This window comes from Poecilia formosa, unplaced genomic scaffold (assembly GCF_000485575.1).
Source record: "Poecilia formosa unplaced genomic scaffold, Poecilia_formosa-5.1.2 Scaffold202, whole genome shotgun sequence".
NCBI lineage: Eukaryota > Metazoa > Chordata > Actinopteri > Cyprinodontiformes > Poeciliidae > Poecilia > Poecilia formosa.
Window position 1 is genome coordinate 216,659 of NW_006800141.1, and position 13,485 is coordinate 230,143.

The following is a 13,485-nucleotide window of genomic DNA, read 5'->3' on the forward strand; positions in this document are numbered from 1 at the left end:
AGCAGTGACCCATAAAAATAATAATGATAAAAAATAAAAAAAAACTTTTTTGTAACACAATATTTCAATTCCTTAAAGACATTTTGATGTAAATGCAAAATTGAGTTTTTAAAAGTTTTAAAAGGAACGTTTATTCCTTAATAATAAGGAATGCCAGCCTGGCTCTATATGTAACTGTCCACTAAACTGAATAAACNTTTTTTTTCTAAAGAAAAAGAAAGAAGACTATATAAGAGACTTTTCTATTATCACATGAAACAAATGCACTTTGGAGTTGGATTATTTCCAAAAATTTTGGCGCACAGAGAATATTGTTTTTTTAACATAAACTTCCACGGACTGTCCCATCTGGAGCAGTGACAGATTTTTAAAAATCACATCAATTTAATTCCTCTACTTCAATCTCGTTGTCACATGCAATTCTGACAGTACAGAAGCCATTAATACAGAATGTGAGCTATTACAGCAGTAGTTGAAAATGCTATTTTTGAAAAATGGACTATATTAATCTCCTATTGCTGTCAGTTTAACAGCGCTCTGTCAGACATTGTTAGTCCGGAGCATTTTAATAGACCAGAACGTTTTAATAGATTTCCTTTCTGTGCCATCCAAACAAGATTTATGCAGGCTCTTTTGTTTGTCCCCTCTTTGCTTTATCGGTCACAGACAAGTACACACATTCGGATTTACGCAATGAACTCATACATACATGCAAGCATTGTCCCTCATCCTGTATGTGAATTCATTCGAACTGAGAGCTGCAACACATCTTTGAATTAAAATGTGGTGCATGGTTTCTCCCTAGCAAGCATCTTATCAGGAAAAAGGTATAATGTTTTCCCAAAACATTCCCTGGAAGGTTGACACGTAACAAAGCACTGTGTCATTGTCATCTTTGCCTCAACATCATGTAGAAGCATGGAGAGAGCTCTATAGGTCTTTGATGAGCAAAAAAACAAACAAAAAAAAATAGAAAAGTTGCATGGAAATAAATGGCAAACAGATCATGATAGAAATACATTAGTTTGATATTTTCCCCAAGAAAGCAAAAAGAAAAAAAGAACAAACAAAAAATATGTACACTGCTTCGTCTGCCATTAAAACAATAGTAAATTTCAAGGATGTGCTTGATTTGCCTTGACGGTAATTGTTGCTACACGCACACATAAAGCCCACAGCACTAAAATTCTGACTGTGTACAACGGCTTTGATCTGCCGTGAACGTTGAAAAATAAAAAGTACTGAACAACGTGAGGGCGGGAAAGTTGTATTTCTGCTTCTGCGTACATTTCTGCTCTCTCACGAGGGCAGCCTTCTAACTAACTACGCTGTTCCACTCTCTGTCAACTGAGACTCTGTCCGGTCAGGTGAGCACTTTCGCTTAAACCGGAACCTCAGCTTGATGCTACGCTGCCAGCAGGAGCGTAGCACTGGGTGGTGTGGGAGTCGGATGTGTTGGGAGCAAAATGGAGGAGTGGATGGATTGGAATGGAAGACGGGACACGTTTCTCCCCAGTGTAGAAGGGACATGTCTGTGTGAATATTATGACGACTTTTATTGCAGATTAGAGATAAATGGGCAGAAATTGATGATGGCACCAGCTCAGATCCCGCCGCAGAAAAAGATTTTATGTAATAACACTGGAAAGCCTAATGCATCAACAGGTCTAATGGGTCATGTTGCTCAGATTATCCTTCCTGAAAGATGTCTTTTGAATATCTAGTTTGTGGGTTTTTTTGGCTTTTAAACCAGTGATGTGAATAGTCTAATTAATGCTCTATTGATAACTTCTAATAAATAAATAATTTCTACAGATTAAAAGTGGAGATCAAATGTGCACGTAGGGGCTACCGCATTGCTCCAGTCTTCTTCTTCCCATTATGTCAATATCTAAGTTACTGCTAGCTGTACAGTCTTTTAATGTCTTAGGTGAAAATGTTACTTTAGAGAACCCAAAGACTAGAAACAAACCATTAGAGGATGCCAAAAGACCAACTCTAACAGTGTCATAGAATACCGACAAATAAAGAACAGGAGAAGAACAGAAACACAGATCAATATTCATGACTCCATTGTGTTTTAAAACTGAAGAAGGTCCATTTGAGTAATTTTTGCTATCGTTTCTATTAATTGGCTTACTTTTGGCAAAGTAACTAACCCCTAATGTTTCCTCCCTGTCTGTTAAAACTCTCCAGTCCCTCATGTCCCAAACTCAGTCCCAGGAAGAAGAACTCTCCCACAAATTATCGCCGCAGCAACAGGATGAGCAGTGAAAGCAAGAGGATGCTGAATGAAGGGAGACTTTGTGACGCTGAACCTCTCACTTCCTTGTTCCTTGGTGGGTAGGCATAGACTCTGGGTGGTTCGGTCACTGGGGCAACAACGCGTGGCCCCCGGGAACATATGTCATCTGCACACATGCCACTTCCTGATCCACTGACATCATCACCTATAAAGAAAAAAAAAAAAAAGGTGTTTCTGTGACTGTTAAGCATGTGGTAATTGCATTTTATATGTCTTTACATCAAGTTCTCCTCTCTAAAACGTCAAAGAAAAGGAGAAGACATCTTTCACTTAATTTTCTTAATGTTGCGATGCTACAAGTGCATTCTTTAAAAGACTACCTTATGGATTTTCCTGGTTAAACAATGTACAAAAGCTGTCTCATATAACATATGTCTTGGAAATATTAACAACTTTACAAATAAATTAAGAGACCATGATTTCAGTTTACCTTGATATAAAATTAGCAGGATATCAACCAAGATTTGAGAAGATAATTATACAGCTGTGACACTGTTGCATAAGTACCTTGTGTTTCAAATTTGCACAATAATAAGATAAATGACAGTGTTACCTTTATGCACAGATGGTAGCCTAGTAAATATATGTGATTTTCTCCTAAGCCAAGGAGCCAAAGCGTTTTTATGTGTTGACGAGCAAACATGGGCCAGTTACCCATATCAAAGTATGCTGAAGTACTAAGACTTTAGAGTTCCAAGTCTTCAAAGATTTTGTCATTCCGTTACTGTGGTTTAAAGTTTATTAATGTGACGTCAGGGAAAGTGCAAGTTTTCTCCAGTTGTTTATGCCAGGACCTAGTTTGTGTGTTTATGCTTGTGCTTGTGCGTGTGTGCGTGTGCGCGTGAGACTTTTCCTTCCAACAGTGACTGGGCGAGGTGGATCTTTTTGCAGATGACACACCTGGCTGCAATTATCTCATCACCAGCTGAGTTTCTTAAGGAGATGTTGAAGGATTATTTGACACCCGATAGTTTGCCTATTCTGGGTAGAATCAAGCCACCAGGGTCTGACTGCTAGCACTTCGATCTGTAGTTTCCAGTTAAAAAAAAACTGCCTGTCCTGAGCACCTGCCTATTGCTTCATTACTCTGTGCTCTCCAGGTTGAACTCATTTCTGGCTACTTCACAAAACACCTCGTCAAAGCTCCTTGTGTCAAATCTCCTCCAGACACCTACCTCCTCGGTCAACCTGAAACCACCTACCTGCCTGCCCGCTCTCCAAACCTTCCACTGCTCAGACTTCGCCTTCACAAACCACTCGCTCTATGCAGCTCTGGACTAAACTTGTACGAAGGTCTGCGCAGGTTGAATCTCTGCCCCCGCCAATGACTGTGTCACCTCACAAGACCGTAAGCTGTTCCACAATCTCAGTGTTTACTTCAAGTTATCGCCCGTCTAACAGTCTTTGCCTTGTTTTACAGATGCTGGTTCCAGAAGCCAGAGCCCCTGAAACCTCTGCAATGTTACCTTTCTCTTGCAAATAAGTCATTTCCCTTTTATGCTGTGTCCAGTCCATGATTCTGCATCAGTGTAAGAAAACCACCTTGACATATGATAATGCAGGTCACATTATACAGTGTCTGCACTGCCCCTCAAGTTGTGGTGAAGTGTCAGTCACCTGGCTGAGAGAAAGCTACGAAACGCTTTCCTTAATTACAAGAATGACTAATTAAAATGTTTGAAAATAACTTGTGAGTCAAACGCTAGGAGTTAAAGGCAACCCACCAACAAACTTTATGTAAGGGCTACACACAAACATCATAGCAATGACTTGATGATAGCACAATATTACATATTTCAATTTCAATAGCAAATTCAGCTCTTTTCTAAAAACTTTCTTAGTAAGATCATTGACAAGTCATTTTTAAAAGCACTGGAATTCAAATTGATATATATTTCATGTTGAAAAATGTAACTCATTTAGTAATTTGAAGTTGAAAATATATTTGCTAAATGTAAATGGTAAAGAATCAAAATTTTTTTGTATGTCACTCACTTTGAAAGTCATTAATCAAAGTAAATGAATCAATCCCTCTAATTTTAGTTTTTTTTTCTTTTTTTTTTTGAAAGGTTTCCCAAAAAAATGACGGAAAGACATAAAAAGCCCAACTGCTTAGATCAGCATAGGTCAGACAGACTTGTTTCCAGACGACGGTAATGGATGGAAAAAAAGAGGGCGGTAAAAACTATGTTTCAAATTACTCACTGGTATCTTGAAAATCCACATCCTGGCCGTTAAGCGCATTCTTCAGCCGGTGGGTCATGATCTTCAGCTGCATTATTTGCTGGCGGATTTTCATGTCTGGTTTGGTGATGTCGATCTCCACTTCAGGGTTGTTGATCTGACTGGCAAGGCCATCACCAATCACCTCAGGCAGATACCTGGCAAACGTAAGCATTTCAAGATTGTCATGGTAAATAACTGGTCACAGCACAGCTTTACCAGTTTTACCTTGACATGCTTATTTGGATGACTTTGTAGTGACTCTAAGGCCAATTTAACACAGCCGGCTTTAAAATCTATCTATAAGCTACTCCATCCTCTATTGCCTCCATGAACAATGCGCTCGTGTGTGATGTCAGCGTTCCTCCTCTGCACATGCGGGTCGCTTTAGGGACTTAAACCGTTCACACAGAACTGTCATTGCAGTTTAAGCAAATAATTGGAAATGAGCATTAACACCTGTTGTGTGAATATAGCGTAAGTCAGCTATAAAATTTTGTCACTGTGATAGAATAACTGATCATCGTTTGCATCCAGAAAATCTCTGCTTTTATTTGAACAATTTTAACCTCCTGTTCACCCAGCGTGGACGCAAGCTAGAGACATCTGTTGAAAACAATGTTTGTTCATGATCATTTCCTGTCTATGAGGCAAGAAACTGACCTCTATCAGGTGTTTTGTTCAAGGCTGCAAAAATCACCCATTGGTGCATCTTTGCACAGACTCAGAATGAAAAAAATAATCCTTCTGTTTGTTAGATGTGCACTGACATACCAATTTTGTGTACTTTTCCTTGTTGGCAATTAAAACACTCAAAGAAACTCAAATTGTCTTGTTTGTTCCTTAATGAACAAACTACATTTTTCTAACATTACACAAACTCAAAAAAATATAATAATTTTCAAACTTGAATTTTACTGAATTAGAGAAAACACAAAAAAAAGCACAAAAACAGCCTGTACTAGAAAATATTCAAAAATCCTTCAGTGAAAAGGAAGAGGGTTATAATTAAATATAAAAGTCACAGAGTGCACACTGCATAGAGAATTATTTGCTCAACTATACGTTGTGTGACTGTTGAGTACCCTTGAAGTAGAGAACAGGGAAAATTGAAACATGACACAATTGGAAAACAAATATTTACAGTTAAACTTTACAAATGCAAGGAGAAGAGTTGTTGATTTATACTTGGTGTTTGCTCTCTTTTGGGTTTGATAAATATCAAAATAGTCAGAAATAGCAAGAAAAAGCTCACTAAATAAAACATCTTATGCTTGAAGGAAATATGAAGTGAAATAAAGTGGAATATCTTCCCACCTCTTTTCAAATATCACCACCTTCCTAATATAATGTCTTTTTTTTTCTTTTTTTTTCCTAAAGTGATTTTCCTTGTTTTGGCAAAAAACTGGCTGGCAATAATCACTAACCGCACAGTGTTTTACATCTAATTATCCCCATAACATTAACTTTTTGTGAAAAAGCTGAACAATAAATATAAATAAATACATAAACGCACAACAAATTCCTTTGTCATTCATCATTACCTGGCACGATTCATGCCATTCCAGCACTTGTCCTCAGCCCCTGTTCCACTGGCAACTCTGTCACTGCAAAGGACTTTTGGTAGGGAAACCCAATATGGTCGTATTTCTCTCAGCTTCATGTTGACGTCAGACACCTAGAGCAGAATTTATCATGAGATCATTTACAGAAAGAGTAACAAAGCAGCCTCAAAATAGAAGGGGTGAGGAAAATACAGCACTAGTCATCAACAGTGTGCATTTTCTGACTGATTCGCCCATCTAATATTTAACATCTTCTAATCATTGAATAGTTGTCCACACAAGCTAAATGGGGTTTAACTTCCAATGATGTGCATATCTGAACAGGCCAGGGAAGCTTAGAATCAGCTAGAGATATACTAACCGACTTCGCCATTTTGGTGACACTCCCTCCCAACCTGTCATCGACTACGACCCTTCTTCTACTGGTGATATCTTCAAATCCGGAGCCGGTGGCTCCTCCTTCACTGAGGCTGCCACATGCCTGGAACAGCTGGAGGAGGTGGAATCAAGAAAACATAAGAAGAAAAGAACAGGGTGGGGAAAAACATCAGAAAGGGGACAAATTAATGAGAGGGTAAAGGCTGATGAGATTAAGCGCTCTCAGTGATTGTGCAACAGTTTTTTTTTTGTTTTTTTTTTGTAGAAGTAGAAACAAATCTTATTTTATGACACATGACACTGATTATTTGCATGACCCAAGAATCAGCCAGTGCTTTTCATACGTAGCCTGACTCACAGCTAATTGAGTCTTACTTGTTTCCATCGATTACACAGGTTAGACAATGTATTGAAACACAGACACATGAGAACAAAATCTCCGAAACTTCGTGCACAGCAAAATTTCTTTGATTTGATTTGATTTATTTCAAACAGGGTTTTTAAAAACTGTATTAAAAACCATGTGCTCCAATATATTTTTACCAATGATACTGCAGTACATTACTGCTGGGATAAAGCTACATGCCAGAATGAATGTCGCTGAACTTTAAACACAGCACTTTCATAAAGAGATGAGAATCAAAGGCTCACACTGTGTGGTTACCATGTTGACACAGGTGAGAGACACTCCCACCAGGCCACAGTTCACCCCAGGCCAGGCTGGCCCTTTTAGGAAACCTGAACAGAGGAAGCTTTGATTTCTCCTCCTGCCATCCACCTGGATTTCCAACTTCACTGAACAGCTCAGTCAGTTTGTTTTGTACTATTGCCAGTTGCTGTTGAATGCCACATAGAACTGCTACCCAAACATCATTATGCCTGTAAATAAAAGCTTTGCCTGCAGATTGCATCATGACTCAAAACCATTCATTTTCAACTAGATATAAGAAGCAGTACAATAGCGTCAATGTGGCGAGAGACGCTCAGTGTATTATGTAAACAAAGACTGTGGAAAGACTAGACATAATAGACAGTACTTCAATATACATCAGGCAGTGGAGACTTTTTATCCATGATGCTATTTTTACATCCTTAGCAAACACACTTGACATTTTTTAAAGCTTTTGAAAACTTTAAATTACTTTTCAAGTAAATATTACTTTCAGCAGCAACACAGAAGTCTGCAGGTGAAAATAGGAGTCTTATGAAACAGGTTTTTCTGTTTCCAGATCAACAGACTATGTTGTGTGACGCCAGCAGCTCCAACCGAGTCGTACTGGGCCTCTGTCCTATGAACTTACAACTAAAGGAGGTCCAAGAGTGGTGTGGTTCGGGTTTGACTGAATGGGCCGTTTTTACAATGGAATTGGGCTAAATAGAAAAACCAAAACACACTGAGCAGTGCCACGCTGCTCAGTGGAAACAAGGCACGTTTTCTCCTGGAAGGATGCAGGGCTCAGGACTCAAGAGAAGGTGATTCCATCACCACTTCAGAAGTCACTGCAATGTAGAAGTTAAACGATTCCTTGTCAGCAGTTTTGACATCCCTCTTTAACCCTTGTGCGACGAGGACTGAGGCAAAAGTAGAGGACTGTGGCAAATGATACAAATTTTACGTGTGTGGGGTCGGTTGGTCCCCATTTGTAGACACAAGGGTGATAGTCACCTCGAGAATTGAGACCACACCTGCAGAGCGGTAGACATGGACGCGTTAACAATTTGTAAGTAAGAGGACCAAGGAGAGTGTCCCTACTATGCATGCTATAGGATGCCTCTGAATATCTGGTTGAATTTTACTCTTTGACTTTGGCAGTCTGTCGAGTCTCAGATCCAGGAGAAGCTGTTTAGCTTCTGTCCTGAGAATTGAAAGGTAAACAAGATTTTTTTTTTTTTTTTTCCGAGCAACAGCTCAGAGATCCAGGGAGTTTGGTCGTTCAGTCCAGTTGTTGTTTTTTTCATCTCTTCAGATGGCTTACAACCACATTCCTCAGGTCATGCTAAGGGGTTGCTGCAAGGTTATTCTCGGGAGCTAGCATAAGTGGCACAGAAGAGGGAAGTCTGAGCCCCTTTGCTAATGGTGCTGTCCCTGCGACCCAGACCCGGGTAAGCAGGAGATACTTGATGGATCAGTACATCATTTTTTTTTTTTAATTTGTAATAAAAAAAGAAACTTTCTAGCTAAATCTCCATGTGTAAATCAAAGTGCAACCTCACCTTGCTGTTGATGGTTTCCATGTTATCCATCATACTAAACATGGCTTCTGATATCTGATTTGGGAGGTAAAGGATCACGCTTTCCACATCATCCAAGCGGCGCTCTCCCACCTCAATCATTGTATCTGTAAAGCATTAAAAAAATAAGAAACAATGACAGAATAACTTGTTTTTTTAGTTAAAAATTTTGCTCATCTGTTCAGCAACTTTAATTAACACACCGTGTTAATAAGCAAACGACATCATGAGAAGATATGCAGGTGAACTGAATCCTTGGTGCTTGAGTATCGTACTACGGAAGGTAAGCAATTATATGACACACCTGCTAGTTAATGATTTGCAAAGTTATATGGGACAACTTTAAAAGAATGGGACATTCAGTGGAGACAGGCTAAATTGAAAGATATTTTGTCCCATTACTTCAATGGCTTTCATACAATGTTGGAAATCAATGAACAGAAGTTATGTTATAATATTGTTTTACAGATTTGTTTTGCCAGTCTTATGCATTTATAGCACCAAACACTTCAGACGTTGCATTGACTCTCTATATTCCCCTAAAAGATGGTGTTGATGTTGTACAAGTTAAGACTTCTGAATCCATCTCCAATCAGATTTTAGTGGCAGCTGGAATTCACTCAACTCTACTTTGTTTTGATGTTTGTTGACAGCAGAATATACACTTAAGTTGTTCATATAAAGGTTGGGTCAAGCCGTAAAAAGATGCTGTACTCGTACGCTCCACGCCAAATCAAAAGGTTTGCACAGAAATGTTTTGGTATGAACACGTGTGCTTTTACAGTATCCTCGCAATGTGTATGAGTACGTGTGAGTGTCCTCTGACCTGCTAGATGTGACCACTCTGTATGGAGGTCAGCCTGGTTGGCGAGGCAGCCCTTCATGACGTTGCTGCAGTAGTTGGCACAGGGTTTAGCAGTGGGCATGCCACGGCAGTGGGGACAGTAAGTCATCCTCATAATAGCTCCCACACACTTCTGGCTCAGAGGCACCTGTGGCAAAGGCTAAAATAAACTTTGGTCCCATCATGACAAAAATAAAAACACTGTTCTGTCAAACACGTCTCGCTTTTCTGAAGTGAAAACCTGAAATCAAAAGTTAATGAACCTGGACATTTGATCTCTCTTTTTTTTTGTGATACGTTTTTATTCTACTGGAGAAATGAAAATTGGGTTATGAAAAGTATGTTTTTTTTTCTGGCTGAGGCAGTAACAGCCACAAAACAGTAGGAGGTCACCGCCTGTGGCGAACTTTGAGTTTGCACCGTAGTTTCTTCTTAGCACTGTTCCCTTGGAAACCACAAAGTTAAAATGTATTTTTCTTTTTTACATGTGATGAAAAGACCCTGACATTGATACAAGTGTTCTCAGACCCCCGCTCTGTCCTCCCTGCCTCCTGCATTTCTCTTCCTATTCCACAAGGCCATTCCCAAAGGGGAAGAGGCCTTCGTGCGTGAAAAGTGAAACTGGGTTAATACCAGTAAGCTCTGTTCACAAGAGAGTACAGCTATGCATACAAAACCTCAAGAAGTATGGAGTGTGTGTGTCTGTGCGCAAGAGGGAGAAAGAAGGAGAGAGGTGGAATGAGCCCAGCTACGCATACAAAGCTCTTCTAAGCTGACATCTGGGCCAGCTTGATGCTTTTACTGGAAACTCCTCCTCCAGTTGTAAAGTCCCAGTTAAAGCCACATTTGATCAAATCTGGAGTAAAAATAGGGCAATAATGCATGACAGCGAGAAAAGACAAAGACGCTTTGATGGTTCTGCAAAATATGGAATGTGCTTAAGTCAACTTTCCACAGAAGTAACTAAGGTAACTGAAAAAAAAGATTGACTTGCCATGTTAGGGAATTAATCTAGATTTTCTTAAATCCGAATAAGTGGAAGTAACATGTCATTTGTGCTAGAGAGGCAACATAAAGTGCAAGGGAAACAGAAAAGGAAAAAAAAAAAAAAGAACACATTTCCATACACAATTTCAACTCATATGACAGATGAGTCACACCCTCATTCCTTCACTCCTTTTTTCCCCCCATTTTTCCATCCATACCGTTGCCCTCATTAGCTAGGGATGAGTCAGATGATTGCTTTTAAGTGAGCAGAAGAGTTAGTTGAGTATACAGCAATGACTGGGCAGAATACCAAAAAGACACATGGTAGGATGAAACAAGCAATGTGAAGTCATCTAAGGTTATTATCATTTTTGCTGACATAAATGTGGATTAAACATGACCTTTAGAACACAAATGATGGCAAAGCTGTGATAAATACTCCTAAAAATACTTGTTCTGTGTATTTGATGAGTTGGTTATCAGTATCAAGTTATGCTCTGATCTTAAGCAGCAGCAATTTCAAACTATGGCTTAAGGTCCTTTTTAAAGACAAAAAGTGATGGAATAACTAACATTTTCTGTGTCATTTAATGTTCTTGTCCTACAAGGACACTAGTTAACTTTATGGTGCACAAAGTTAACTAGTGCTGGCCCTTCCCCCTCATTTTTATGTGCATTGCTCAGCTGGTGGAGAAATTAATCCGAGGTGCAAATTCAAGCCGGGAGACGTTCTCCAGCCTCACCTGCATCATCCAATTACTTTGTCTCTGCTGCACCCAATCAACGCTCAAGAATCCCCTCATAAGCCTTGTCATCCATGGATCCTTCTGCTTCCTGGGCCGGCTTCAACCTGTCTCCACCCCATCTCCACCCTCACACTCCCAGGATTTTCAGGCCCCTCTCCTTTACGGCCTCCACTCCACCACCAGGGCCCCGAGGGAAGAAGATCCTAATCTTCGCCCTAAGCTGTCCGTTCAAGCTGGTGGCGATTCTTAGCATAGACGTCTTTCTGCTGGGGTCCGAGCCCCAAAGAAATCCAACTTCAGCCAAAAAAAAAAAAAAAAAATTACCTTATTGCTGATTTCTCTCTTTGCGAGTATCTCCGCACTGAAAAACAGCGTCTCGCTTTTCAGTTAAAGAAGACAAACAAATGTCATGGAAAACATTCAGTGTGTTTTCGCAATGGGTTGTGTGGAACTACACACAAGTCCCAAATTCTCAGATGATTATCTTTGTTTTGACTAGTTGAGGGGGAGCAGAAAGAGGTGCTCGGCCAGGATGCAATTTAATGCAAAAACTTCCACTGGGCGATGAATCACTTATCCGAAGGTAACAGTATTTCAAAGCTAAATTTGGCAAGCTGTGGAATGGTTTGCCAGCTGTTCCAAATTAAAGCAAAAGATTGTTGAGTCATTAGCTCTTTAAAATTGTTGTGTCACTTCCAAAATACCATGAAGTCACGATATTATGCTGGCCGAAACCTAGTTGCTACATAAAATATTTACTTACCCACAGTGTCTAAAATCCCCCAAGAGTCCCTGGAAATAAATACAATTGAATGTATATTTTAAAAGATAAATAGCTGGTTCAATGGTTGCAATAAAATCATTTTAGTGCAAACATTATGACCAAATTAGAATTAATGAAGGTGTAAGTTCTCTGTCTATCCTGTGAATGATAATTCTCTAATGAGAAAAGTAGAATATCCTCTAAGTTGAGCACAATTTTCACACATTTCTCCATTTACATGTGTGATGCACATAGGTGCAATTGTCAAATGACTCTTTCTGAATACTCCCTATGATTACGCTGCATAAGATGTGGTTGAAAGCTATCCAGTTTATGTTAATGTATCTTTAAGAGGGACATACTTTACTTGTCTCAGTTTCAACCTTACAACGCTTCCTACCCCACCTCTGTCTGGCCCATAGCTCAGTATTTATACCTTTCTCAGTACTTGTCTCTCTTCTGTAATTAGCACGGATATCTAAACTTCCCATTCTCACTGCGCTACAGAGCGAGACGATCTAGACCGCTTGCCTCCGGAGTCAGCTGTGCAGCACATGGCCTACTTCCAACATTCCCCTTCCCGAGGGAATAAAACAGTCCAGAGAAAGTTAAGGACAAAGCAGCTGGCATAACCTAGAGCAAAGGAAGGGTGGAATTAATGCGCTACTGGAAAGAGAGACCGCAAGTTGTGGCTCAGATCTGTTTTCTGTCAATCAACATTTATTTTTACCATCTGCCACTTAATTAAGCTTTATTTTCATTTTCCTTTAGAGACGCTATCATCTTTTACTGCACGCTTTTATTTTCTAATCAAACCAGCCTCAAGCAATATGCCGACTTTGTTCGCAACAATGTCATTTCTCGTAGTCATGCACACGTTCATTGAAAAGTTGCTGATTTATGTCAGTTTTGCTTAAGACCTCTGTGAGAGAGCTACATTTAAATTCTGTCCTGACTTGGTCCATTTGTTTTGTCCATTTCAACACCCACATGTCTTTATAACTTCAGTTGTAAAGTCAAATCACAGGCAAAGGCATAAAAATCCCGTGTTGATTTGCATGCCTCAAGGCACTCGAGTCATGAAACGAGTCTAAGTCCTATTGTTTTAATTTTGAGTTTTAAGTAAGAAGTGATCCGGTGTTATCCAATAAATAATTCAATTATGCTGCTTACACTGGAAATACCTTCTTCCTGTGCCAGCAATACTGTAAATCTCCGAGAGAAATCTGAAAGAATGGACAAAATTCCCTATAAGAAGTCTCAGTTGGTTTTTGTCTTGGAATTTCTGGTTTCATGCTTCTTGTACATTACTTTGTGATTTTTCATCAACAAACAATACGAGTTAAATTCATGCCTTTCTTTGCTAAGTGCATGTCTGCATTCCTCTTCGGGTTACTTCTCTTACCACGCTCCTAATCCAGTACCTGACAAGAGATCATTTT

The 13,485-nt window shown here is 39.5% G+C and overlaps 1 protein-coding gene across 1 annotated transcript in view; it reads right to left on the reverse strand.

The window, feature by feature from the left end:
- Positions 1–521: 521 nt before the first annotated feature.
- The window catches only part of LOC103148280 (glypican-1-like), a 61,373-nt gene continuing 48,409 nt past the window's right edge, over positions 522–13,485 (reverse strand). The window contains exons 5-10 of the mRNA XM_016679115.1: positions 9,530–9,695; positions 8,686–8,810; positions 6,455–6,583; positions 6,073–6,206; positions 4,511–4,686; positions 522–2,450 (exon numbers count right to left, since the gene is read on the reverse strand). Coding sequence (XP_016534601.1) covers positions 2,245–2,450; positions 4,511–4,686; positions 6,073–6,206; positions 6,455–6,583; positions 8,686–8,810; positions 9,530–9,695 — 936 coding nt within the window. The 3' untranslated portion in view covers positions 522–2,244. The remainder of the gene's footprint in view (positions 2,451–4,510; positions 4,687–6,072; positions 6,207–6,454; positions 6,584–8,685; positions 8,811–9,529; positions 9,696–13,485) is intronic.